A 24,086-nucleotide genomic window follows, 5' to 3' on the forward strand; every position below is an offset into this window, starting at 1 on the left:
GCACAAATGTAACCTAGCAAGCCTGTTACTCAACCCAACAGCTCAGATGACTACCAGACAAGATGTTTCCGAGCCCAGGGCTTACCCATTTCTTCAGAGCACTTGGAAGAAATACTCACAATTAAATGCCTTCTGGATCCCAGGAGCTGGTGTTTTACTACGTAGTTGCCTACCCACCATCCATTCTACTGGTCTTCCTTACAAATAGACCTTGATTTTCTTTGAGCAACAGTGCACCCTGTCCCTGCCTCCTTGTAGCCACCGGTTCCTGTATGATCCACCTGTAGTCAACCAGACAGATCCAAAGTCTGGAAAAATTCTTTTAAAGGAATCCAGCTCAGAGAGCCTGGATGGCTCTGCCAGTTAAGCGTCTACCTTAGGCTCAGGTCATGATCTCAGGTTCCTGGCTCTGCAGGCTTCCTGGCTTCTCAGGCTCCCTGCTCCAGAGTCTGCTTCTCCCTCTCCCCAACTCCTCACACCCTGCTCATGTTCTTTTTGTCTCTCAAATAAATCTTTTTTTAAAAATAAAGAAGTAAGTAAATAAAGGAATCTGGCTCCACTTGCTTTATCTTTACTTTTTCCTCCTTCCTCCTTGGAATGTGCCTAAGAGGCCCAAGGGTAGAATGGTGCCATCTTGCAAGTGGACAAACACACATGCTCGGGATGGTATAGGCCAAGAACCGGAGTCCTTGATGACACACCCTTGAGCTGCTTCCCCAGCCTGAGATGCCTACTCTGAATTTCCTATTGCTTAGAAAAATAACCACCTATTTCTTCAAGCCACTGTAGTCAGATTTCTGTAACAAGCAGCTGAACAAAATCCTAAATGATACAGTACTGTACTTAAAATAGCTCATTTATGAAATACACACTGCCAATGCCAATTTTACAGATGAGAAAATGGAAGCTTGGAGAAGTGAAGGAAATTGCCCAAGGCCATAGAGCTAGTGAGTGGCAGCTAGGATTTGATTCCAGGTCTGCCTGACTCCAAGACCCTTAGTCTTTTCACTTTTGCCATGATGCCCAACGGAAAAGAAATGAAAATCATGTTTGTCTCAAAGACACTATAGAAGGACTTCACTGCAAACTTACCAAGTGCCAGGCATACGGGTGTGGGTACACAAGAGTTAATCAATATGGACAAAGTCCACAGAGCTTGTATTTTAGTAAAAGACACAGAATAAAGACATAAATATAGATCATGGGGTGATAAGGACTATGGAAAAAATTAAGCAGATAAGAGGGATAGATACTACTTGTTGTAAGAAGTTGAGAGAGTCTCTTTGAGATGACATATCCACCAGATATTTGAGAAGCGACAAGAGGGAAAAAAAAAAGGGAAGGGGTGAGCCATGTGAATAGTGGAGATAACGTAAAGGGAACCGAAAGTGCAGAGTTCCTGGGACAGGAATGGTACAGTGGACTGGCAAGGGAGCCAGCAGGGCTGGTATGACATGAAAGGGTGGGAGAACAGGATGGAGAAGCATCTGTGCTGCGGGCTCTTCCTCTGGCTGAGACCAGAAGTCACGGAAGGGTTTTCATCAGAGAACAGGTCAAACTTAGGATGCGGCTTCTGGGGCGCTGAGGGGAGAGCTACAAAGAGGGAGGAGGAAATGAGACAGGGAGGTCAGACTGGAGGCTGCCACAACAATGCAGGCCAGAGAAGCCAGCAGCCTAGAGCAGGGCAGCAACGAAGGCTGGAAAGTGCTTATACTCAGTATATTCTGAAGGCAAAGCTGCAGGATATACGGATTGACTGGCTGTAGGAGATTAAAGGCAAGGATGAGGGGCACCTAGGTGGCTCAGTTGGTTAAGCAGCTGCCTTCGGCTCAGGTCATAATTCCAGGGTCCTGGGATCTAGCCCCGCATCAGGCTCCCTGCTCAGATGAGAGCCTGCTTCTCTCTCTCCCTCTGCCTGCCGCTCTGCTTACCTGTGTTCTCTCTCTGTCAATTAATTAATTTTTTTTTTTTTTAAAGATAAGGATGAGTCCAGGCCTTTAGCCTACTGTCCTCAGTGCTAATGTCTACTCTTGGGGGGGGCGGTGCGTGCAGCAGAACCCCACCTGGGTACTAGCAGTAGGGTTGGGCTACGTTTGGCTTTGGAGACAGCCAAGCTCTGATACTTATGGAGTGAGCATAGCTCATCACTCCCTCCTTTGTGAAACATGTTCACTCAGCTTCCCAGACACCCATTCACTCATGATTCCCCTTCTATTTCAGTGGCCACTCCTTCCCAGTCTCCTGTGTTCTCTCCTCTCTGAATGACTACCAGGCATCCAAACAAAGGTGTCAAGAAGTCAGTGAGATACAGCCAAGTAAAGAGTGTTTTGAGAAGAGGGGAGGGAGTCACCAGCTTGTGTCACATACAAATGACTGCTAGAGTAACATGAGGGCAAGGAGCAGGGGATTTAGCAAACAGGACTGTCCACGACACATACCATGGAAAAGTGAAAATGGGTCACTCCTCGAGGGAGGAATATAAGAAATACATACTTGCCAGGATCACTATAGGAAAAGCTCCTTCCTTCAGAAGAAACCATAAACAAGATCCTTTCTTTTCCACATCAAAGGAGTTCTTAAGTACATGCCAAAGCCTGGGCATAACTACTTGCCAGACAGACTCAGGCTTTGCAGGCTGGGGCCAGCCTGGGGATTGGTAGAGGGAAGGAGAACAAAGGTAGGAAAGAAGACCTCAGTGCCTTATGGGAGCAAAATGACACCGATCTCTTTGCTTCAGGGTCACCCACACTGCTCACCCGCTATCCTTCCTCAATAGGACTTTTCAGTACATTCCAGAAGTGGTTCACAACTGACAGCATAATGAATATTTATTATGATTATTTTAATTTAAAAAAATAAGCCTTAAAGTCTCTGGGCAGTAAGCTAAAATACAATAAAAAGCAGTATCATAGTATTAGTGACACACCTTGCTGGCATGCAGCGGTGCCCTCAGTGCAGGCAAGGCTCCGCATTATTTCACACCACTTCCCCTTTATTCAGAAGTCCCTACTGAAATGAGAGAAGAAACTGAGGCACAGAGGTAAAGGGACTGGCCCAAGGTCAGACTGCCAGAAGCAGACAGGAACTGGGCCCAGAAAATCCTGATGGTTCTACCCAAAATGCTCCCCAGGTACAATTCTGTGGCTACTGCCCAGCAGGAGAAAAAGCCAGTGTCTTCTTCCAAGTGACCAGTAATATCCACCGTGGGGCCACACAGAGTGTCACAGGAAGCAACCCTGACTTGATGCCCAGTGATCTGGGCCAAAAGCTAGTCAACAGGACTCCTCTCTAGCTCTAGGGTCCCTCCCTCCCTTGTCTCCAATGCACAGCCCTTACTACAAAGCCCAACCCTCCTTGTGGAAAACCAGCTGTACAGCCTCGTTCACATCATTCACAATGTGCGATGCCTCCATGAGCCCTGGATTGAAACTGAAGTCCCGGTGCCCATGGAATGGAGCCTCTTCTGCTTCTTGGGTGGGCCTGGTGGGCTCTGGGCCCTTGGGATTGTACACACCAGTGCACACCAGGATAGAGGCGCAGCTCTGGGTTGCTGAGGGCCGCTGCTTCCACAAGCCACCGGCCCCCCGCTCCTCTGCCCCACCATGCTTCGCCATCTGCAGGTACTTGTGGAACAGGTTGGCACCATAGACATCAGACATAGGGTTATCACTGGAAGGGGCAGCCATACCGGAAAAGGAAAGAAGAGAAAACCCCAGTTCAGTGTTACAAGGCACACAGAGCAGAGGACAACTGTGGGACCAGTATGTGTTACATACAGGGAAACAGGTCGGTGAGTAGGTAGGGAGGAAGGGCAGGGGAAGTCCGAAAGTGATGAGGAGATGGAAAAGTACTTACCCGACAGCATAGAGCTTCTGAATGGGGGCCGCCCACCCCCTCCTCTCCGCCTGCTGCCGAATCAGGTCCTCTGCATACTGGTAAGTGAGGACGCTGGGTTTGCCCATCAGGCCCTCGTATTTCAGCTCTTTGCCTGTCACCTTCTGGTAAATGGTTTCCAGGCACAGCAAAAAGGTGCCATGGCCAAACCTGTCAGAGAAGAGAGCTCAGCAGCTCAGGCCTCCTCTCCCTGGCTCTAAGCAGGACCCTATACACCAACCTTTCACTCCAGCACCCTGCTGGTGACAGATAAAGTGAAATTACTTCTAGTAAGAATCACATTTATTATCTATCTTTATGACCTGCTGTTATCTACTAACATTTGTTGAGCACTAGAGTGGCATATCACATGTAACTCTCAGAACAACCCCATGAGAGCTGTCATCATTTTTATTTATAAATGAGGAAACTGAGGCATAGAAAGGTTAAATAACTCGCCCAAGGTGGCAGAGCTAGGATTACAATCCAGGCAGTCAGATTCTACAAATCTAAATTCAGCCTTTAAATCTGTGCAGACTACCGGTTGCCCTCTCCCCTTCTTTCTCAGTGCCAGTTTTCAGCTCACCATATTGCGACCAGGTGTACAAAAGTATTTCCTTGCCTCCACTGCAGCTCGTGTGCAGCCATGTGAATAAGCTACAGCCAAAGAGTCTGTGAAATCAGAAGTACTGGGCTACACCTCTAGGAAGTGTAAAACTGGGGAGTGGGTACTCTTTTCCACTCTCCCCCACTCTTCCTTGCTGCCTGGAATGCTGATCTGGTGCCTGGAGCTCAGGCAGCCATTTGGGACTATGCTGTGAAGGGCTAAGGATCGCATAGCAGGAAGACAGGAGCCTATGTTCCAGACAGGTGCGACACCCACACAAGCCCTGCAGTGCCTACCCCATTCTTCTTTTCCATGAGAAAAAAAGAAACTTCTATCTTGTTTAAGACACTTTCAGGGGCGCTTGGGTGGCTCAGGTTATGATCCCAGCATCCTGGAATAGAGACCCACGTCAGGCTCCCTGCTCAGCAGGAAACCTGCTTCTCCCTCTGCCTGCTGCTCCCCCTGCTTGTGCTCTCTCACACTCTCTGACAAATAAATAAATGAAGTCTTGAAGGGGAAAAAAAAAAAAACACACACTTTCATTTTGGGTTTTTGGTTTTCATCCCTGGCTGCTAAGCCAAATCCTGATACTGTCCAACATATTAAGGTTGTATTTCAGTGTCACTTATTTATATAACAAATTCTATTTCCAATTTTTAAATTAATGGGTGAAAAGTAATCTCAAATCTGATTTATAAATTGAAATTTGCTACTTGCTATTCCGTTCCAGCCTACATAGCCAAACCCCTCTCACCTAGTGTGTTGGCACACCCTAACTGTAGGAAGAATACTTCAGAGAAAACATCTAACCTCAGGATACAGAAATACACCTTTTAAAGTAACAAGAGAGGGGCGCCTCAGAGGGTTAAGCCTCTGCCTTCGGTTCAGGTCATGATCTCAAGGTCTTGGGATCAAGCCCCACATCGGGCTCTCTGCTCAGCAGGGAGCCTGCTTCCTCCTCTCTCTCTGCCTGTCTCTCTGCCTACTTGTGATCTCTGTCTGTCAAATAAATAAATAAAATCTTTAAAAAATAAATAAATAAATAAATAAATAAAGTAACAAGAGAACACCACAACACCCATCTCTTTGGAGTTACTAAGTCATGTCACTTGAGGCAGTATTGGGCCTGCTACCTTCTGTTGAATCACTCACACAGCCCACTGGAATCAGTAGCATAGAGAGAAAACTCTGGACTTTGGCCCTGCAGATAAGAGCCACCAAACAGTATACAGTAGCCACAGCTGTCCTTCCAGAAAGACCCTTCAGGGTTGGAAAAAGACCTGCCTAGACTGTGCTTAGCCTCAGACAGGACAGAGGAGGTCTATACAGCTGAGCAGGGAGCGGTGAGGCAGGGGGAGACTGAAAAGTCACTTACCCATTAGGTCTCAGTTCTCTGGCCTACATAACCGTCAGAATAATTATTGCCCCCCCTGCCCCCACATCTTAAGGGCAGGAGGAGACAAAGAGGGAAGGAACCACTGCTACAAGGAGGAGGCAAAGAGGAGCAGCTGTACTGCTAGGCCTCAGAAGTCATCCATTGTTTGGGTTCCACAGACCAAAAAATAACAGGTTCTGGGGGCACCCAACAGGCTGAACAGGTAGAGCACGCAATGCCTGATCTCAGGCTTGTGAGTTCAAGCCCCATGTTGGGGGCAGAGATTACTTTTAAAAAGTTTTAAATCTGAAAAAAATAAAATAAAAAAACATGTTCTGTTAAGATTCTGGGGAGCAGGAGCACCTGGGTGGCTCAGTCGATTGAACATCCAACTCTTGGTTTCAGCTCAAGTCATGATCTTGAGGTCATGGGACTGAACTCCACGTCGGGTCAGTGCAGAGTCTGCTTGACATTCTCTCTCTCCCTTTCCCTCTGCCTCTGCCCCTCCTGCTCATGCTCTCTCTTTTTCTATAAATAAATTAATTAAATCTTAAATAAGATTCTGGAGGGCAAAGGCCATGTGTTAAAGATCATCTCAACATATCTTCAGTGATCAGTAAGCTATACTTTTCATTTACTAATTCATATGCAAAATAACCCCTTGAAAATCCTCCCAGAAAGGACAAGTCTCTGTGGCAAATACGGGGCTGACCCAGGCAGGGGTACCAGAATGATGATAAGAAACTGTTAGCAGGACTGTCCAAGCAGCAGCTGGCAGTGGCCACAACTGTCAAGGCCAGAGACTCTGTGTCCTTACCTGGGCATCTTGGCTTCAGCCATCCAAAGGAGATCCATATTGCTGGCCAGGACAGGGAGATGGGGATAAGGAGCCGTCGCTAGACCAGTCCCAGGGTTCCCATTGCTGAGAAGGACATCCATGATCAGCTGCAGACTTGTCTCCCAGCGGACTGGCTCCCCAAGGAGAAGAACCCCTTTAAAGAGCAAAGGCACGGATGTGAGGCACTCTGCCTGGCCTCTGTGGCAGGCAGGAGGAAGGCCTTTAGGAGGCCCGCTGACGCCAGCTGGTGCCACCCAACCACAAGCTCTCTTCCCACAGTACACACCCCGGCAAGGGCACAGTTCTCAGAACCAGCCTTCAAAGATCCATTCACCCATTCCCCAAGGTAAACAAAGCCCAGGACCTGGGAAGGCACTTCCTAAGGGCTCCCATTTTCACTTGTACTCACCAGTACTTCACAGAAAAGGTTAAAATAAAGAAAACCAGCAGCCAAGTCTCAGGCCTGCTTCCTCCTGCTGACTAATGCTCTCCCGACCCGAGGAAGGGCTTGCCTTCCTCAGCCACCTCTCTCTGAGCCCCAGGGGCCAGTAAACCTAACCACTAGGACAGGAGGACACAGACTGGCATTTCAAACCTGACTGCCCATTTTCCTTGTGACTTTGGGCAAGTTACTTGCCATCTCTCTAAGCCTCTGCCTCAACTACATCATAAAGACACCTACGATTGTTTAGGGTAAAAATGAGATATAATAAAGCACTTAACCCATGCTGGACACATTAACACTTAACATGGTAGCTGCCAGTATCAGTTACAAGGCCAGTGGTCTCAATGGGGTAGTACTTGCCCCTAAGGAGGTGTTCTAGAAACTGGAGGATATATTTTAATTGTCATCATGACTGACAATTAGTGGCAAGGATCGTGGGAGGGGGCCACGAATGCTAGATGCTCAGGACAGTCCTGAACAATCAGAAGCTGCCTCTGGTCTATTAACATTTGAGTATCCCATCTGACATTCACATAGGTGAATAACCTGTTTATAAGTAATTAAGCCTAAACCCTAATTTCGTTCTACATGTAAACACAAAGTAGAGCTTTAATAAACAACAATTTTCTAAAAATGTGACTATCATGTAAATCAAGAGAAGTCTGCAGTTTATCTTTTCAAAATTTTACCAAAGTTATTCCGTATATTGGAAAATCACTTCACCAATGACAATGCAATCCTTAATGTCTGAGTCACCCATAAAATACACCTATATCTCACCTATAAACACATTTACATCAGCCTGCATTTGTAGCTGTAACATTCATGATGATTCCATGTTTGATATAATCATTTTACTACTTCATTATGTCTTCCTGAATAATCATTTACATACTGAAATACACACTACCTTACTAAAAATTTTCCTTTTATTTCTCCCTATTACAATTAGGGCTTTACAATGAACTAGTTAATTTTTAATATACATATACAGGGAAGTTGTATTATCTATGAATTTCACTACAGGGCAGTAAAAGGGACATTACGGTATTTTTGTTACATGAAGGGGAAGTGGGTTTAGTGGAGCTGAGAAACACTGGCCTACATTACCTCTGGGAGTTTTTCCATGCTAAGATCTTCTACACTTAACAATTTTTCTGGAATAATAGAGCAAGTGAAATAGGCAGGGAAAGATTAAAAACAAAGGTCTCAAAGGTAGTGAGGGGTAGATCTGAGACTAGAACCTAGGTGACCTGACACGCCTGTAGCCACCCTACCAGTCTACAGGCAAACAAGCTGCAAGAGAACAGCCTGGAGGGCCAAAAGGAGAACCGCCCAGAGCCACACCTACACCAGCAGAGGCCTTCATTACCTTCAATGGCCGGGAAGTCGTTCCTTAGAAGGGGCTGCCAAGAAACAAAGAAAAGGACGATCAATGCCAGTCACTGTCCACTTCCCGACAACCACACAACTATATCATAACGGGTGGCAAGAGAAAAGACACATTCTAGACAGATCAAACACCACCACCACCTCCATGGTCTAGCCTAAGCCAAGGAGAAGCTGGGTAAGACCGAGGAAGAAAATTCACAAAGTAAAGTGAAGTCAGAATGGGCAGGGCTCTCACAGAAGACGCAGAGGGAAGTCACATATGGACGTCAACCAGGAGGAAGGGCTGGTCACTGTCCCAGTGAGGACAGGAGGTGAGATGTGGGCCAAGCAAGGATCTAGAATCAGGTAGCTAAGATGAAGGTGAGCCTATGAAGGAAAGGGAGGTCACCAGGGCATGACAGACCATTTCTCTTGATGTGATATGAAGAGGCAGGAGCCTCTACTTTACCAATCCTCTGGGGTCTATTCCTTCCCTAAACTATTAATCTTGGCTCTACCACTAACCAACTATGTGACCTGGAGTAGGTCACTTTCCCTGTGTGGGGCTCAGTCTCTGAGCTGTTCTAAGATCTGTTCCAACTCAGACATTCTAGTTTCCCACATAATTTGCACAGTCCTAGGAGGAAGATTTTGAAGGTGATGAAGAGCTCTGTTCAATTGGAAAGCTCTAGAGGAAGGAAAATTAAGGCTACATAAACAAAAGTAAGCTTGTCTGTTTATAACTGCATTTCCCCACATTTTGACAATGGTCTGACTTAGACTGCAAGCCATGTGATAGCGAGTTCACATGAGGAAGAGGGGTGCCAGGGAAGGGGCCATCAAGAGTCAAGAAGTCATACTCTAAAAGATCAAGGAGAGGCCCTGTAAACCAGTGGTTCAAATATGAGCTAAACCCAAAAGGAACACGGGCATACTCAGAATTGCCGGTTACCTTTACAAGCAACCTGTTTCTCATAAGGACAGCTCTCCATAGCAAGCTTTAGGATAAAGGAGCAGCAATGATTAACTTCACAAAGGTTAATGGATCTCCCAAGCAACACTCGGAAAACCAGCCGGTAAAACAGGTAACTCCTCATTGGAGATGCTAGGGCTTTGAACGGGGTTCTCAGCTAATGACAAACAATGCATAAAGGAAAGCACTTAGGAGCCTGTTGCCCCTCTGGGCCATCCTTGTCTATCTGGAGAACAAAATCCTTGGCCAGATGTGCCTCTCTAAGGTGGAAAAGACGCAGCTCTCAGTGGGAGGGGTTGCAAGGTTGGTAAGAGGAACCCATGTGGGGAATAACAAGAGAGAACTAAACATGAGACACCCAGAAGCATGCTCCTTATTACCGTGGTCTTTGGCCGCCGCTGGAGATCTACCATGTCAAGCACAGGAAAGGCCATCCGCAGCTCATCCACAGTAACCACATTCTCGAAGCCCAATCTACAGCAAGATCAGGGAAGCAAAGCCGGACAGTTCTGGGGGAAGATGGCTTTAAGGGGAAGGGAACCAACACAGTCCCAAGCAAACTAGGGCACCCAATCCCCAGACAGGAGTGAAGCAGTGAGAGCCCAGACACAGCCCGGAAGGCCAACGTCAATCCTGAGGGTCCTGGCAGATGGGCCGTGACTACACACCGACGCAGCAGCTGGGTGACAGGTCCCACACTGGGTACTACCAGGGCACAAAGGCACACAAGAATGTCTGGCCTCAAGGAACTCACCATAGGCCCAGGGCCCATCTAAACCAGAGCTCTGTGAACAGTGCTGGTTTTGGGTCTCCTCTTTTCAACTCCTCACTGGTCTGATAGCTGGGCAGAGTCCAGGGAAGTCAGATTTGAGAGAACTTTTGAGGATGAGCCAGATTCAGAAAGGATGGGGAGGTCATGAAGAGCAGAAAACCAGTGCCAACCTTATCTCTCCAAGAGCTGCCTCCATTTTCTGTCCTCAATTCCCACTTACAATCTTAACTGGACATGGTTTCAGATTATTTTCAAGATGAATCTCCTGAAAACGCTGCTTCTGTCAGACTACCCAACAGCAACAGAACCTACAAAGACTTGCCCTGCCCTCCTAAGTAAGCCCAGTGGCCTCTTGCCTTTGCTTCTGAGGCTTCCCTTACAAGGCGCCACTCCTCCTGCTGTCTCTTACTCCCCACTCTATCCCAATCCAAACTCTCGCTGCAGGGATCCTCACCTTCCCTTCTCTCTGCAGCCTCCTTAGCTTCTTCCCTGCACAGAAAACCTTAACTCTAACCATCTCTGGTAGCACAGCCACGCCCCTCCATGAAGCCACCAGTCACAGCCGCTCCCAGGTGTTCCCTCCCCAATACCTGGGACTCTCAAAACCTATACAGTGCTTTTAAGTTTTCAATCGTAAGCTGTCATTTTTTTTTTTTAAACGCAGATCCTGGCTGGGCTTCAGGTCTAGGCTTGGAAATCTGTTTTCTTTTTTTTTTTCCTTAGAGAGGAAGTAGAGAGGAGTGCAGAGGGACAGGGAGAGAATCTTTTTTTTTTTTTTTTTAAAGATTATTTATTTATTTATTTTCCAGAGATTGAGAGAGAGAGCACAAGCAGGGGGAACAGTAGGGGCAGTAAGTAGGGGCAGAGGGAGAAGCAGGCTCTCCACTGAGTGGGGAGCCCAATGCAGGACTTGATCCCAGAACTCTGGGATCATGACCTGAGCTGAAGGCAGATGCACAGCTGACTGAGCCACCCAGGTGTCCCTAGAGAAAGACAATCTTAAGCAGACTCTGCACCCAGCACAGAGCTGGATGCGAGGCTTGCTCTCTCGACCGTGAGATCCCAACCTGAGCTGAAAACAAGAGTCTGACACAGATACTTTACCGACTGCACCACCTAGGTGCCCCCATCATATGCCATCTTAAATACTCCTTTATCATTTGTGAATCTGTTATTCCTGCCTCGAGTATGAACCCTTTGATGAAGACAGAGTCCCACATGTTGTTCTTGGAGAATACCCCTGAAGAACGTGCTGGTACCCAGGAAGTGCTCAACACAGGTCTGCCGAACGAGCAAATGAATATGTGGCTTGAGAACAGGGATCAACTCTTCTGCCTCTTTTTTTTTTAAGATTTTTATTTATTTATTTGACACAGAGAGAGATCACAAGTAGGCAGAAAGGCAGGCAGAGAAAGAGAGGGAAGCAGGCTCCCCGCTGAGCAGAGAACCCGATGCGGGGCTCGACCCCAGGACCCTGAGATCATGACCTGAGCAGAGGCAGAGGGTTTAACCCACTGAGCCACCCAGGCGCCCAACTCTTCTGCCTCTTGAGTGTGCCCAGACCCAAAAGATTCACTGTAGACACTTAATTAATACTAGCTAAGAAGCTGAATGAGCACCCCGAGGAACAAGGCTAGAGCAGTGGTTCCAAACCTAATTAGAGAATCACCTAGTTTTCTCTTCTAACATACAGACTGCTGATTCTTCTCTCACACCAAGTAAACCAATAATCTGTATTTTAAGCTCCCCAGTAGGTTCTGATTCAGTGGGCTGGCTTTTTGGAAACTATGGCACCAGGACCGGCCACACCTGGGAGCCATCCTCCCTCCCTCGAGAGCCCACTACGTATCCCTTAAGCCCTGGCACCATGCAGCCAGCACACCTCATTATGGTCCTGTCCACCCCCGCACCCCCAGCCATGGGAGGAAAACTCCAGTCCTGCCCCCTCCTCTTCAGCCAGAACAAGCAACACCAAAAGGATACACTCGGGCATTTTCCACCACGGGCCCCTGCCCAGACACCAGCATCCGCTTGTTGTGATATTGCGAAAAGAGCTTCATGGGGCTGTGAGAGAGAATGACTTGGTCCGGTTCCACCTGTAGCAACAGTCAAAAGACAGAGGAGAGCAGGGGAGACACAAAGTTGATGGAAAATAAGGGGGAGACGGGTAGCTTCTGTCCACTTAGGAAGGGAAAAAAACTGCCCAGGAAAAAAGGAAGGGAGCCCTTTCTGGCACCCAACACTTATAGACACTACCCAAACAGGTGTGAAAAGAACCTGTCTAATTTGGCTCTTGCCACAAGAAAAGAACAAGCAGGAAATGCCATCAGTCGTGGGTTCTGACCACCGACTGTTCTGCTCAGTTTCTCCATCTGGACACTTCGGGGTTAATGCACATGTTCTTTGTCACAATCACAGAAATCTGCCTCTGACTTTGTTTTCAATTCTACTTAAAGACTTAGCTTTTTAACATTTATAGTACTAACTCCCAACGATGAAGCCAATACTCAAATGTTTTTGGAATCCTTTCCAGAAACCACAGAAGGGAACCAGTTGTACTCCCTTGTTCTGCATTCAACCCCCAAGCAGTGTTACCCAGTCAATCAGACACTTTATTTACTCTCTTGGTTCCAAAGGGCTTTCCAAGAACTCAATCCACCCTTAATAAAGGACATGTCAACATTGATATACCATGTTGAAGGGCAAGTGGGGAAGAGGGACTGCTTTTGGAGGACAATGCTCATTCAGGTATGTACTTTTTTTTTTTTAAGATTTTATTTATTTATTTGAGAGAGAGAGACAGTGAGAGAGTGAACACAAGCAGGGAGTGTGGGAGAGGGAGAAGCAGGCTTTCCGCTAAGCAGGGAGCCCAACACAGGGCTCGATCATAGGACCCTGGGATCATGACCTGAGCTGAAGGCTGCTTAATGACTGAGCCACCCAGGCACCCCTAGATATGTACCTCTTTATGAAAAACAAATGCTATTATCTCAACATCCCACCTGGTATACAGACATTTAGAAAAATGTGTCCCTCTCTTTCCAGGGGCTGACAATCCAAAAGAGACAACCCTGATGCCCAGAAAAGAAATGGATACAAAGAGAGTAGACTGAAACCGCCAAATCCATGGGCCGAATTTTTGTGTTCAGCGTGAACGGATATATAAAAAATACCCTTGCTGTAAGGCTCTCCTCATGAAGCTAGGCTTGAGCTTCAAGTTATTTTGTACTACTGACCCAGCCAGCGGGCCATGCCCTAGGGCTTATCAACACTGTACCCCAACCCAGGAAAGGCAGCTTAGTCAGAGTTGGAATGGGGGTTCCACTGACAACCAGCTCTTTGGGCATTTCTCCAGTGCCTCCTTACCTTGAACCCCAGCAGGGCTGACAGTTCCTGGGCTTTGCTGTGTTGTAAGATGTTGCCAGCATTGGTGACAAAGACCACGGGCACCCGCAGCTGCCCATGAGCGTTCACCAGCCTGCGGAACGCTTCCAGAGCTGCAGGGATCACTCTGTGACCCCGCACCAGCACTCCATCGATGTCCAACAGGAACCCAAAAGTTGGTGGGCTCTGCACAGAAGAAGAGAATCCCTACAGCCTGAGTCAAGAGGCAAAGGGGAAGAAGGAAAAGACCCTCACAAGAAGGGGCGCCACATCATCTCCAGGTCACCCAGAGTTCTGAACAGAAAATGAGGACATGGGATTTCTGAGAGGGCAAATCCATCTATACCAAAGAATCAGTCCCTTTTCATAGATTTTTAAGCATGTAACTATTTGGCTAAAACTATCTTCACATAATTAATATAAAAGAATTTTTTAAGTGGAAAATAGAGAAATTCAAAAACATCCCAGGGCTTTAACATGATCTTGTCTCTTCCCTGACAAGATCTTTAATCTTGTCTCTTCTTTTTCTATTATTTTGTCACATAGACAACTACACTTTACATGTTCAATTTTGAATCTTGTTATTTGACATTCAAATATTTTTATATGTTACAATAGCCTTCATAATCATCTTTGATTTTATTACAACAATTTTATTACAACACACATGGAGTTTAAAAAAAAAACCTCAATTGCTACAGATATTTAAAAAATTTTAATTTCTTGCCTCCTTCCACTCAGTGCTATTTCCTCTCTCATAAATCTCCAGAAACTCTGTGTACATAAATAGTAATAATTTTTTATCTGTTGTTATATTTTTATGTTAACTAATGGCATTATATTGTGTACTTTCTTTTCCACCTGACCTGTTTTTAGATGGTACCTCTTAAGTTACCCTTCTGTTTCAATATACATAGCTCTATCTTCCAAGCATCATTTCTGACTACAAAATTTGGAGCGAATATTCCACTAACATTCTATTTCCCCTATTTTTGGACACTTATGTTTTCCTACATTTTTGCTACTACAAATAATGCTATAAGGAACTTCATGCTTACTGATTTTTCCCTTAAGCTAGATTCTTAAAAGCAAGAGTAAAAAGACAAGAGAGTGCAAATATTTTAATAACATTAACACCTACTGACAAAATGTTTTCCAAAAATATGTATCAATTTACACGGCCACTGGTAATGCATTTTATTCCTGCCCGTATTGATTTTCACATGTATCAAAGAATTTGTTAATTATCAAACATCTTGCTAATTTAAAGGTTTAAAAAAATGGTATCTCATTTCAATATGCATTTCTTGGGACTTACAAAGTAGAACACTATCTTTTTTTTAAGTTTTTTTTTGTTGTTTTTTTTTTTCAGTAATCTCTTCCCCCAACACTGGTCTCGAACTGATGACTCCAAGATCAAGAGTTGCATGCTCCACTGACTAAGCCAGCCAGGCGCTGTCCTTTAAAAATAAAAAAGATTGTATTTATTTGAGAGAGAGAAAGCACGCATGCTTGAGTGCACAAGCGCAGGGGAGGGAGGGGCAGAGGGAGAGGAAGAAGCAGGCTCCCTGCTGACCAGGGAGCCCGATGCAGGGCTCAATCCCAGAACCCTGAGATCATTATCTGAGCTGAAAGCAGACACTTAACAGACTGAGCCACCCAGATGCCCCTAAACACTGTCCTTTTTATTTAAAAAAATTCATTCCAGGGGCACATGGCCAGCTCAGTCGAGCAAGAAACTCTTGATCTTGGGGTGGTGAGTTCAATACGCATTTCGGGGGAAGCGACTACTTAATAAGAATTTGAAAAAAAAGCTTGGGGTGCCTGGGTGGCTCAGTCAAATAAGCATCTGGTTTTTGGATTTGCTCCACGCTTAGTGGGGAGGCTGCTGGAGATTCTCTCTGTTCCTCTCCCCGCTCTCCCTGCCCCCCACTCTCTCAAATAGATGAATAGATCTTTAGGAATGAAAGTTTAAACATGAATAAATACAGGGGTGTCTGGGTGGCTCAGTCCTTAAGCGTCTGCCTTCCACTCAGGTCAGGATCCCAGGGTCATCGGATTGAGCCCCAAATCGGGCTCTCTGCTCAGCAGGAAACCTGCTTCTCCCTCTCCCACTCCCCTTCCTTGCATTCCCTCTCTCGCTGCATCTCTCTGTCAAATAAATAAAATCTTTAAAAATAAATAAATAAATGCAAATAAAACTTTCATTCCATTTATTTTTTTTTAAGATTTTATTTATTTGACAGAGAGAGAGATCACAAGTAGGCAGAGAGGCAGAGAGAGAGGGGGAAGCAGGCTCCCCTCCAAGCAGAGAGCCCGATGCAGGGCTCGATCCCAGGACCCTGAGATCATGACCTGAGCCAAAAGCAGAGGCTTAACCCACTGAGCCACCCAGGCGCCCCTCATCCCATTTATTATTAACATATAAGATGTTTTTCAAATGTCAAAAAAATCCAACCTAACCTGTTTGCTACTTTCCTTTTGTGGGCCCACTAAGTCAAGCCATTGTTCCTGCATACACCTACTCATGGCATAGGGCTCTGTTTGTGAGCAGCAGGTGCTTCTGGCCCTGCATTTTCAGCTGGGGTCAAAGAAAAAGCAACCAGTTTAGGAAACCCATGAAAACTACAGTATTTTCACAAATGCAAATCAATTCTGAGTACTTAAGTTCTGAGTAAAAAACAGAATTAAACAAAGATAGTTTCTTAGAAGAGAATTTTGAGCTAGGCAATGGAAGAGTTAAATAATTGCCTTCATTTAACAAGTATCTACTGACAGCCTGACCAGCAGCAGATCAGACAAGCAGCCAGAAGTGGCCTCTGTCTACACAGTTCAGTGGGAAAGACAATTAAACAAATAGCCATAGGACAGTCTGCACTGAGTGCTACATTAGAAGATGAGGGGAAGGAAAGCACTCCAAGACCCTTAATGAGGGGCACCTAACCAGAAGAAGGTGGTAAAGACTAGCCATCCTAGATCTCCTAGGCCAACTGAAATGGAAAGTAACATCATGTCAGACCTGTACTGTAGAAATATCTTGGCTGCAAAATCAAGATTGAATGAACTGAAGAAAGTCAAGTTGAAGGAGACCAGCTGGGACCAACTACAGTCTAAGACAGATGATGGTGGCTTTAACTTGGTTTAACTAGGCAGTGGCAACAAGAATGGTAAGAGGAGGGCAGGTTATACATAGAAGCAGAATAGCCAAGTCCTGGTAACAACAGGATGCAGGGCTGAGGGAGAGAAGGGGCCACAGGGATTCCCATACTTTTTTTTTTTTTTTTTTTGGCTTGGGACCCTGGGAAAGTGGATGCTGGTATTAGTCACTGACCTAAGAAACTAGATTGGCAGCTGGGAGGTCAGTGAGGACAGAAGATACATCCCACTTTGGATCTGTCAGATATGCAAGTGGAGACACCAACACTGAACAGAAGGTCCTGGAGAAGAAAATCCAGAAGCTCTCTGCTCTTAGAGAATAGCTGAAACTTGGGAAGGGACAGAAGAGCCCGAGAAGCACAAGCAGAGTGAGAGCAGAAGTAAGGCTTACAGAGAACCAGACCATCGTCATTTAAGGAAGGGTCACCTAGGAGTCACCAGCAAAAGAACAAGTAGCAAGTCAGTATGAGGAAAATCAAAAGGGTGTGGGGTCAAGGAAGCTAAGGGATAAGTTTCCGGAACAAGTAAACTAGGAAATGGAGTAACTGGGGTGCCTGGGTGGCTCAATGGGTTAAGCATCTGCCTTCAGCTCAGGTCATAATCCCAGGGTCCTCCCTGCTCAGCAGGAAGCGTGCTTCCTCTCCCACTCCCCCTGCTTGTGTTCCTTCTCTCGCTGTGTCTCTATCAAGTAAATAAATAAAATATTAAAAAAAAAAAAAAAGGAAATGGAGTGACTGTAATGATCCTGTCTTCCCTCTGCTGAACAGTTAAGACCACCCAGGGAGACAGTCTTCCGGCTCCTTCATACTAGCTTGTGCATAGGACCTTTCAGCTTTCAACAATGGCAGCTTTGGTGCCAAGTCAGAGGTGGGAAGGGACCCTGGAAAAATAGAGAGACCAAGTCAAATCATTAAGACAAATTCTGACCACCAGCAAACAACTGCTAGGGAGAAACTTGTCAAATCCTACATGCCAGGAGGGAAATACCTAGTGTCTCTAACTCTTGGCTCCAAAGGCTGATCCTGTTGCACTCCAGATGGGTGGACTGTACTGAGCTCTGAGTTGGACATAAAACAAAGAGATGCTTACTTAATCCTTGTACCAACCTTCTGGGGGTGGGTGTCATTATCCCCAACTGACATTACATAGCAAAAGGGGCCTGGTTTATGCATAATGCTCAACATGGATATTCTGACTGGATGAATAAGAGAGAGAATGAATGAGAGAGAAGAATTAGTCAAAGGTGACCCAGTTCACAAGTGCTCAATCCAGAGGTCAGCCTTAAACTGGGCTTACGGCAAACTCAGAGTTCATCCCGTGGCCCCCAGGGCAGCAAGCACCTCAGAGTAAGGAAGGGATCCAAGAGGTACCAAGATACCTGTTGGAACACGCTGTTGCCACACCTCCTGCCACCCCCCAGTCATGTGAGTTAGCATTCCTCTGTACTCAGTATGCTCATGCACCAGAAGGCCCTCAAGGATCCCTGGATCCCCACCCACTTCCTCAACAAACCCACTAGAATGGGGGTCCTAAACAGGGGCCCATTGGTAGATTTCAGAGTGGCCATAAAACCCCTTAAAACTCTATGTGCATTTTTCCTGGGGAAAGGATCTATTGCTCTTTTCTGATTTTATCATTTTACTCTTCTCAAAGAGACTCACTGCACAGGTCCAGATGGAGGAGGGGTATGATTTTCCCTTAACCTTCCACCCTGGCACAGTGCTTAAACTCTCATAGATATTCAACAACCCGCATGGTCTGCCTTCTTCCTTGTACTATACAGATACACGGCATACTGTTCTGAAATCTTACATGTAAAACTCATATGCCCATAATTTTGAGACAATCAGGGGCATTTTAAGGACAAAATTTTAAGTTACATTAAGGAATTGGTAATGTTACATATAACAACAGCATTATAGCTAGGTTTAAAATGAAAATGTCATTTTCTTAGAAGTACATATAGAAGAATTTAGGGTTAACCCCTAAATGACAAGAAATCACCATTCATTTTAAAATCTTACAGCTGGGGGGGGGTGGGAAAAGGAGGGGAGGATGACAAGCAAAGCAAGTGTGGCAAAATGCCAAATGTCAAAATGTCAATAACTGGTGAATCTGGGTTCATAATATTATTCTGGTTTTGGGTATTTGAAAACTTAGTATGTACATATTTGTGCTGATGGCTACAAAATTTAACCATACAGTTTTAATGGTCTTCTGGCCATGTCCTAAATAGTCACAAAACTTGCTCTCTTAGAAAAAAGAATCGAGAGTGCCTGGGTGGCTCAGTGGGTTAAGCCTCTGCCTTCGGCTCGGGTCATGATCCCAGGGTCCTGGGATCCAGCCCTGCATCGGGCTCTCTGCTTGGCAGGGAGCCTGCTTCCCCCTCTCTCTCTGCCTGCCTCTCTGCCTCCTTGTGATCTCTTTCTCTGTCAAATAAATAAATAAAATCTTAAAAAAAAAAAAAAAGAAATAAGAATCAACAGTCCCTGCTACTTAGAACAGGAGTGTTTTCAGGACAATTTAGCAATATCCTTAAGACTTCCTCATCTCTAACTATACAAATAAGTAACATACACCTCCAACCCTCAGGTGAATGTACCTAAGGCACCCAGCCACAAGAAAGTAAAGATGCACGTCAACTGTAACAAATGTGTCATACTACTGCCAAGATATTAATAATACACAGCCAGAAGACCATTAAAAACCGGGGGGAGAGGGCATAAAAATAGGATTTCTCTACACTTTCCATTCACTCTGTCTTTAAATCTGCTCTAAAAAATAAAGTTTATTAATTTTTTTAAAGATTTTACATATTTATTTGAGAGAGAGACACAGCCAGAGAGGGAACACAAGCAGGGGGAGTGAGAGAGGGAGAAGCAGGCTTCCCACTGAGCAGGGAGCCCAATGTGGGGCCTGACCCCAGGACCCTGGGATCATGACCCGAGTTGAAGGCAGACTCTTAACCACTGAGCCACCCAGGCGCCCCTTATTAATTTTTTTTACATGAAGGTACCTAGAGAAGGAGAAAGAAACAGACTTTTTCTCTTCATTTTTCTTTTCATTCTCTTCTGTATCTGTATTCTGATTTTTCTTATCACTTGGGTTTCTTTTTTTTCCACTCAGAATTTTTTTTTTTAATTTCTTTTCAGTGTACCAGAATTCATTGTTTATGCACCACACCCAGTGCTCCATGCAATACGTGCCCTCCATAATACCCACCACCAGGCTCACCCAACTTCCCACCCCCCGCCCCTTCAAAACCCTCAGATTGTTTTTCAGAGTCCATAGTCTCTCATGGTTCATATATCACTTGGGTTTTTAAAAAACTAGTCCTGGGTATCAGTCCAGATCCTCTAAGTAAAATTCGTATCATTATCTGTGGCAATGATTTAAAATATGTGGTTTTAAGATTAGTTTGAAGTGAAAGGACTACTAAGATGTTCCTCTGTGTTTTGGCTTCTTACCTGTAATGAGTTTGGTAGGTTTTCAACAACAGCATTAGAACTACTGTCTACTTTACTATCTACTCCATCCGCTTCCACCTTTAAAAGAATCTGCTATGTGCCAGTCACTGTGCAAAGTACCCTGCATATATCACAAAAAGTACCCTACAGATATTCTCACAAAAGCACTGCAGGGTAAGTAATATCCTCAATACACCAATGGAGAAATTGAAGCTTAGAAAGCTAAGTAATTTGCCTTAAGTCGAACAGGACAGGCAGGATTCAGGTCTAAAGCTAGTACTCTGAAATGCTGTGCTATGCTACATCCCTTTCTTCCCTTTTTCTACTCTATCATAAAGTCACTTGGAATGATCTCAGGATCTGCAAAGATGCTAAAGTCAATACAATAGTTATAAATGACAGGAAAGTCCTTTTCACAACACATTCTCATTCCATGCTTCCAGTGTGGTCACTTTTAGTTTCGTGAGACTGGTCAAGTCACTTAACTTCTTTGACTCTTAGCTGTTCTATATGCAAAATGGTAACAGTGATAACACAGGGGTTAAGAGCTAGAACTCTAGCACCAGACTAGAACTCTAGCACCAGACTGCCCTGGATTGCAGGATTTGACCACTGACCAGCTGTATGCCCTTGGGCAAGCTGCTTAACTTCTCTGTGCTTCAGTTCCTCCATCTGTAAAATGGAATAACAGTACTTACTTCAGAGCTGTTATGAAAAGTGTGTAAATTAGTAATTGTGAAGCAACTGACACAAAGTAAGTGCTATGTGTTTTTAAAAATAAGTAATTATTTAAAATTATCAAAGGGTTACTGTGAAAGCACTACAAACATGTACAATATTATTACATACAGAAACTGTGATTTTAGAAAACGAAATTATCCTTAAAAAAAAAAAAAGGGACAACTGGCCCAGAGGAAAGTGAAAGTGACAGATGTGCCCACCTGGCCTGGAGTCCTGGCACAGTGGTCCACCAGCTTTGTCAGTTTGTCAGTTTGACCTGACAAAGAAAAGTACTTAAAAGCTTGACTCCAGAGCGCCTAGGTGGCTGGTTGAGCTACTGCCTTCAGCTCAGATCATGATACTGAAGTCCCCGAATTGAGTCCCGGATGGGGCACCCTGCTCAGCAGCGGGTCTGCTTCTCCCTCCGACCTTCCCCAGCGACCTTCCCCATCTCATGCTCGCTCGCTCACAGGGTTACATCCACCTCCAGAGTTGGGGAGAGAATTATCACTGAAGTGCCTGGCACAAATTAGGGACCCTGCGCCCGTTCCCCTTCTCTCGCCTCTCAGATCTTCCACGTAACAGCTGCTCATTATGAATAAGGTTCACAAGCGAATGGGACCAAAGTAAAAACCCCCACACAAAACCCACATTCACAGCTGGGTTGTCCATTTATAGGTGCAGCTCCCAGAGGGGAGTCCACTGCGAGTCGCCAAATTTCTTTCAAATGTAGCTGAAAATCAAAACCGAAAGACTCTCATCCTGAAGAATCACAGAGGAAGTGCAGGAGTCATACCCTGACCGGGAAAATAGAAACACAGAAACTGCCGAGTAACTTTGGAGACGTAAAGCGGAGAGCGGCGAAGAAACAATCCTGGCGCGCGTTTTGGGCTTGTTTTGTTCATTCTCTCGCTGAAGTAACTTTTCATGCAGGCCGAAGGCATGACAAATCCCCTGAATGAGGAGGAGGAAGGGCGTGCAGGGGACACTCGTGCTCAGGGCAAGAACGAAGTGCACTGGAGGTCAGTGGCCTCGTCCAGAAGCTATGCGGCCCGCGGCCCCTCCCTCCCCGAGGCTCCGGCCCCACCCCCAGCCCTGAGGACCCGCTCGGCGGAACTCGGGCGTTCTCACCTGCGCGGCGTCCACAGAGTAGCCTCTCCTCGGGCAGCGGCCCCGGAGCCCCAACGACTCGCGCGCCGCCCGCCACCAGAGCCCCGGCGCCGCGCGGACCGCCGCGAGAGAGCGGAGAACAGCCATCCAGCCGCCCGTCGCGCGCACGTGCAGACAGCGCCAGCCCGGTCCGTGCCCCACCCCGCCCCCGCCGCACAGCCAATCAGCGGCGGGGGAGCGCTCGAGCCGGGCGGCGCCCGAGGCATTTCGGGAGTTGTAGTCCCACGTCCGTGTCCCGAAGCCCGGCGGGGCGCGGGGCGTGTTAGGCGCCAAGTCAAGCCCGGCGGGGGGTCGAGCAGGGTGCAGGGGGCGGTTGGGGCCGGGGTTCTTGCCCCGCGGGCCAGGGGTTAGGGGTGGAAGGTGGGGCGGGTGAGGTTCCTGTTGGAGGGGAAGGAGGCCGGCAAGGTCCGGCCTCTTAGTAGACGGAGACTTGAGGTAAGCAGGCCAGTGTGCACGGACTCTGTACCTGCGGACTTCCTGGAACGTGCGTTTCTGTCTGAAGTTCCAGCTCCCTCAACCCTCAGCCCTCAGCAACTCTCAGAGGAGAAACTGTGTGGAAGGAACTAATACTTATTTGCAAGGAGCGGGGGCGGAAGAGCAAAGCTTTCTTTTGATGTTCGAGAGCCCTGAACCCCAGTCAATCAAGGAATACTTGGAGGTTAGCAATTAGTCATTTTTGTGGTCTTTAAGTAAATATTCGCTAAGGTCCTCCTTCCTGCCCAGCTCTGTGCCAACTCCTGGGGAGAATATATACTTAAATAATACTGCAAACTCACACTTCGTAGGGAGGTTGAGACAGGACTATAATACAAGGTAGAAAATAACTCCCGAAAGAGGGAAAGCACCATTGTGTCCACTATTTGAAATGTTTAAGATACTCCCTTTCAGACCGTTTTACCTGTCCCTGGTTATAGTTACACTAAGAATGACTGAGCCTGCAATATATTTAGCACTAGGTGAGAGGAAGCAAGGTGGGGGTCAGGGATGGGCAGAGACTCTGCCCTCTCAGAGGTTAGCAACACCCTTAGATCCTCAACCTTGAAGGCCAAGATCTAACTTTTGGCAGTTCCCTGCAACCGAGAGGATCTGCCAGATTGATTCACATTAACCAACCTACAACTGCCCAGCACTTAAACCCTGCCAGGGGACATGGCTTTCCAAGATTGAAATATTCTCAATCTCTTCCTGCTATCAAACTACCTGGAAATTGCTTTAGTGGGTAGAAGGTTTCTTGGTGTAGTGATTTTAAAATATACCCACAATTTATTTGACAATCCTCTTCTAAAAAGGTAGAGTTTATTCTGTTCCTGATGAGTGTGGGCTGGACTTAACAACTCCTTTTTTTTTTTTTTAAGGAGGCTCCACACCCAAGATAGAGCTAACATGGGGCCTGAACTCACCCCTGAGATAAAGACCTGAGCTGAGATCAAGAGTCAGACGCTCAACCGACTGAGCCACCCCAGGTGCCGCAATAACTCACTTTTAACAAATAAAGTGAAGTAGAGGTGACACTATGATTTCCAAGGCTAGGCCATAAACGATATGGTGGCTTCCACCTTGTCCTCATTTGTCTCACACATTCTGAGGAAGTCAAATACCATATCGTTAGGACACTCAAGCAACTCTCTGCAGAAACTCATGGGCTAAAAACCTGCAGCCTCCCGCCAACAGTCATGTGATCCTCTAGAACTCATGTACAACCCGAAGACAAAATTACCCAGCCGAATTACTCTTGAATTTCTAATCCTCAAAAACCAGGAGATAATAAATGTTCATTGTTGTAAGCCAGTAAGTTTGGGGGTAATTGTTGCACAGTAGTAGAGAACAAATACACTTGATGGTCAAAATTACATCATCATCATGGCCCCATCATCTCCAGAGGTTCTCAGCCTGGGTCAGTGTGTTCCGTATCTGGATCTGCCTCGCTTTCAGTCT

At 46.1% G+C, this 24,086-nt stretch overlaps 1 protein-coding gene across 2 annotated transcripts; it reads right to left on the bottom strand.

Annotated features, from left to right (window-relative positions):
* Window positions 1-2,810: 2,810 nt before the first annotated feature.
* HDHD5 (haloacid dehalogenase like hydrolase domain containing 5) lies at window positions 2,811-22,295 on the bottom strand. Of its 2 annotated transcripts, XM_080811545.1 has the most exons (8): window positions 22,113-22,295; window positions 13,621-13,824; window positions 12,238-12,350; window positions 9,863-9,956; window positions 8,511-8,544; window positions 6,673-6,847; window positions 3,856-4,044; window positions 2,811-3,669 (listed from the first exon to the last, which is right to left on the bottom strand). In XM_080811545.1, exons 1-8 carry the CDS (start codon window positions 22,236-22,238, stop codon window positions 3,336-3,338), a joined length of 1,269 nt encoding a protein of 422 aa, XP_080667671.1. In that variant the 5' UTR covers window positions 22,239-22,295; the 3' UTR covers window positions 2,811-3,335. The 2 variants fall into 2 exon arrangements, with proteins under 2 accessions (XP_080667671.1, XP_080667672.1); XM_080811546.1 differs by lacking the exon at window positions 13,621-13,824 and having other exon boundaries at window positions 22,113-22,279.
* Between the last annotated feature and the right edge of the window lie 1,791 nt (window positions 22,296-24,086).

The sequence above is a fragment of the Martes martes genome, assembly GCF_963455335.1.
Source record: "Martes martes genome assembly, chromosome: 8".
Lineage (NCBI taxonomy): Eukaryota > Metazoa > Chordata > Mammalia > Carnivora > Mustelidae > Martes > Martes martes.

Bases quoted from the DNA above. Each gene is read 5' to 3' on its own strand.
- HDHD5 (XM_080811545.1), bottom strand. From the start codon at position 22,238: ATGGCTGTTCTCCGCTCTCTCGCGGCGGTCCGCGCGGCGCCGGGGCTC. The intron at 8,545-9,862 runs GTAATAAGGAGC...GTTTCTTGGCAG, and splicing joins AGCGGCGGCCAAAGACCACG to CCCCTTCTAAGGAACGACTT. The intron at 6,848-8,510 runs GTAATGAAGGCC...TGCTCTTTAAAG, and splicing joins CGACTTCCCGGCCATTGAAG to GGGTTCTTCTCCTTGGGGAG.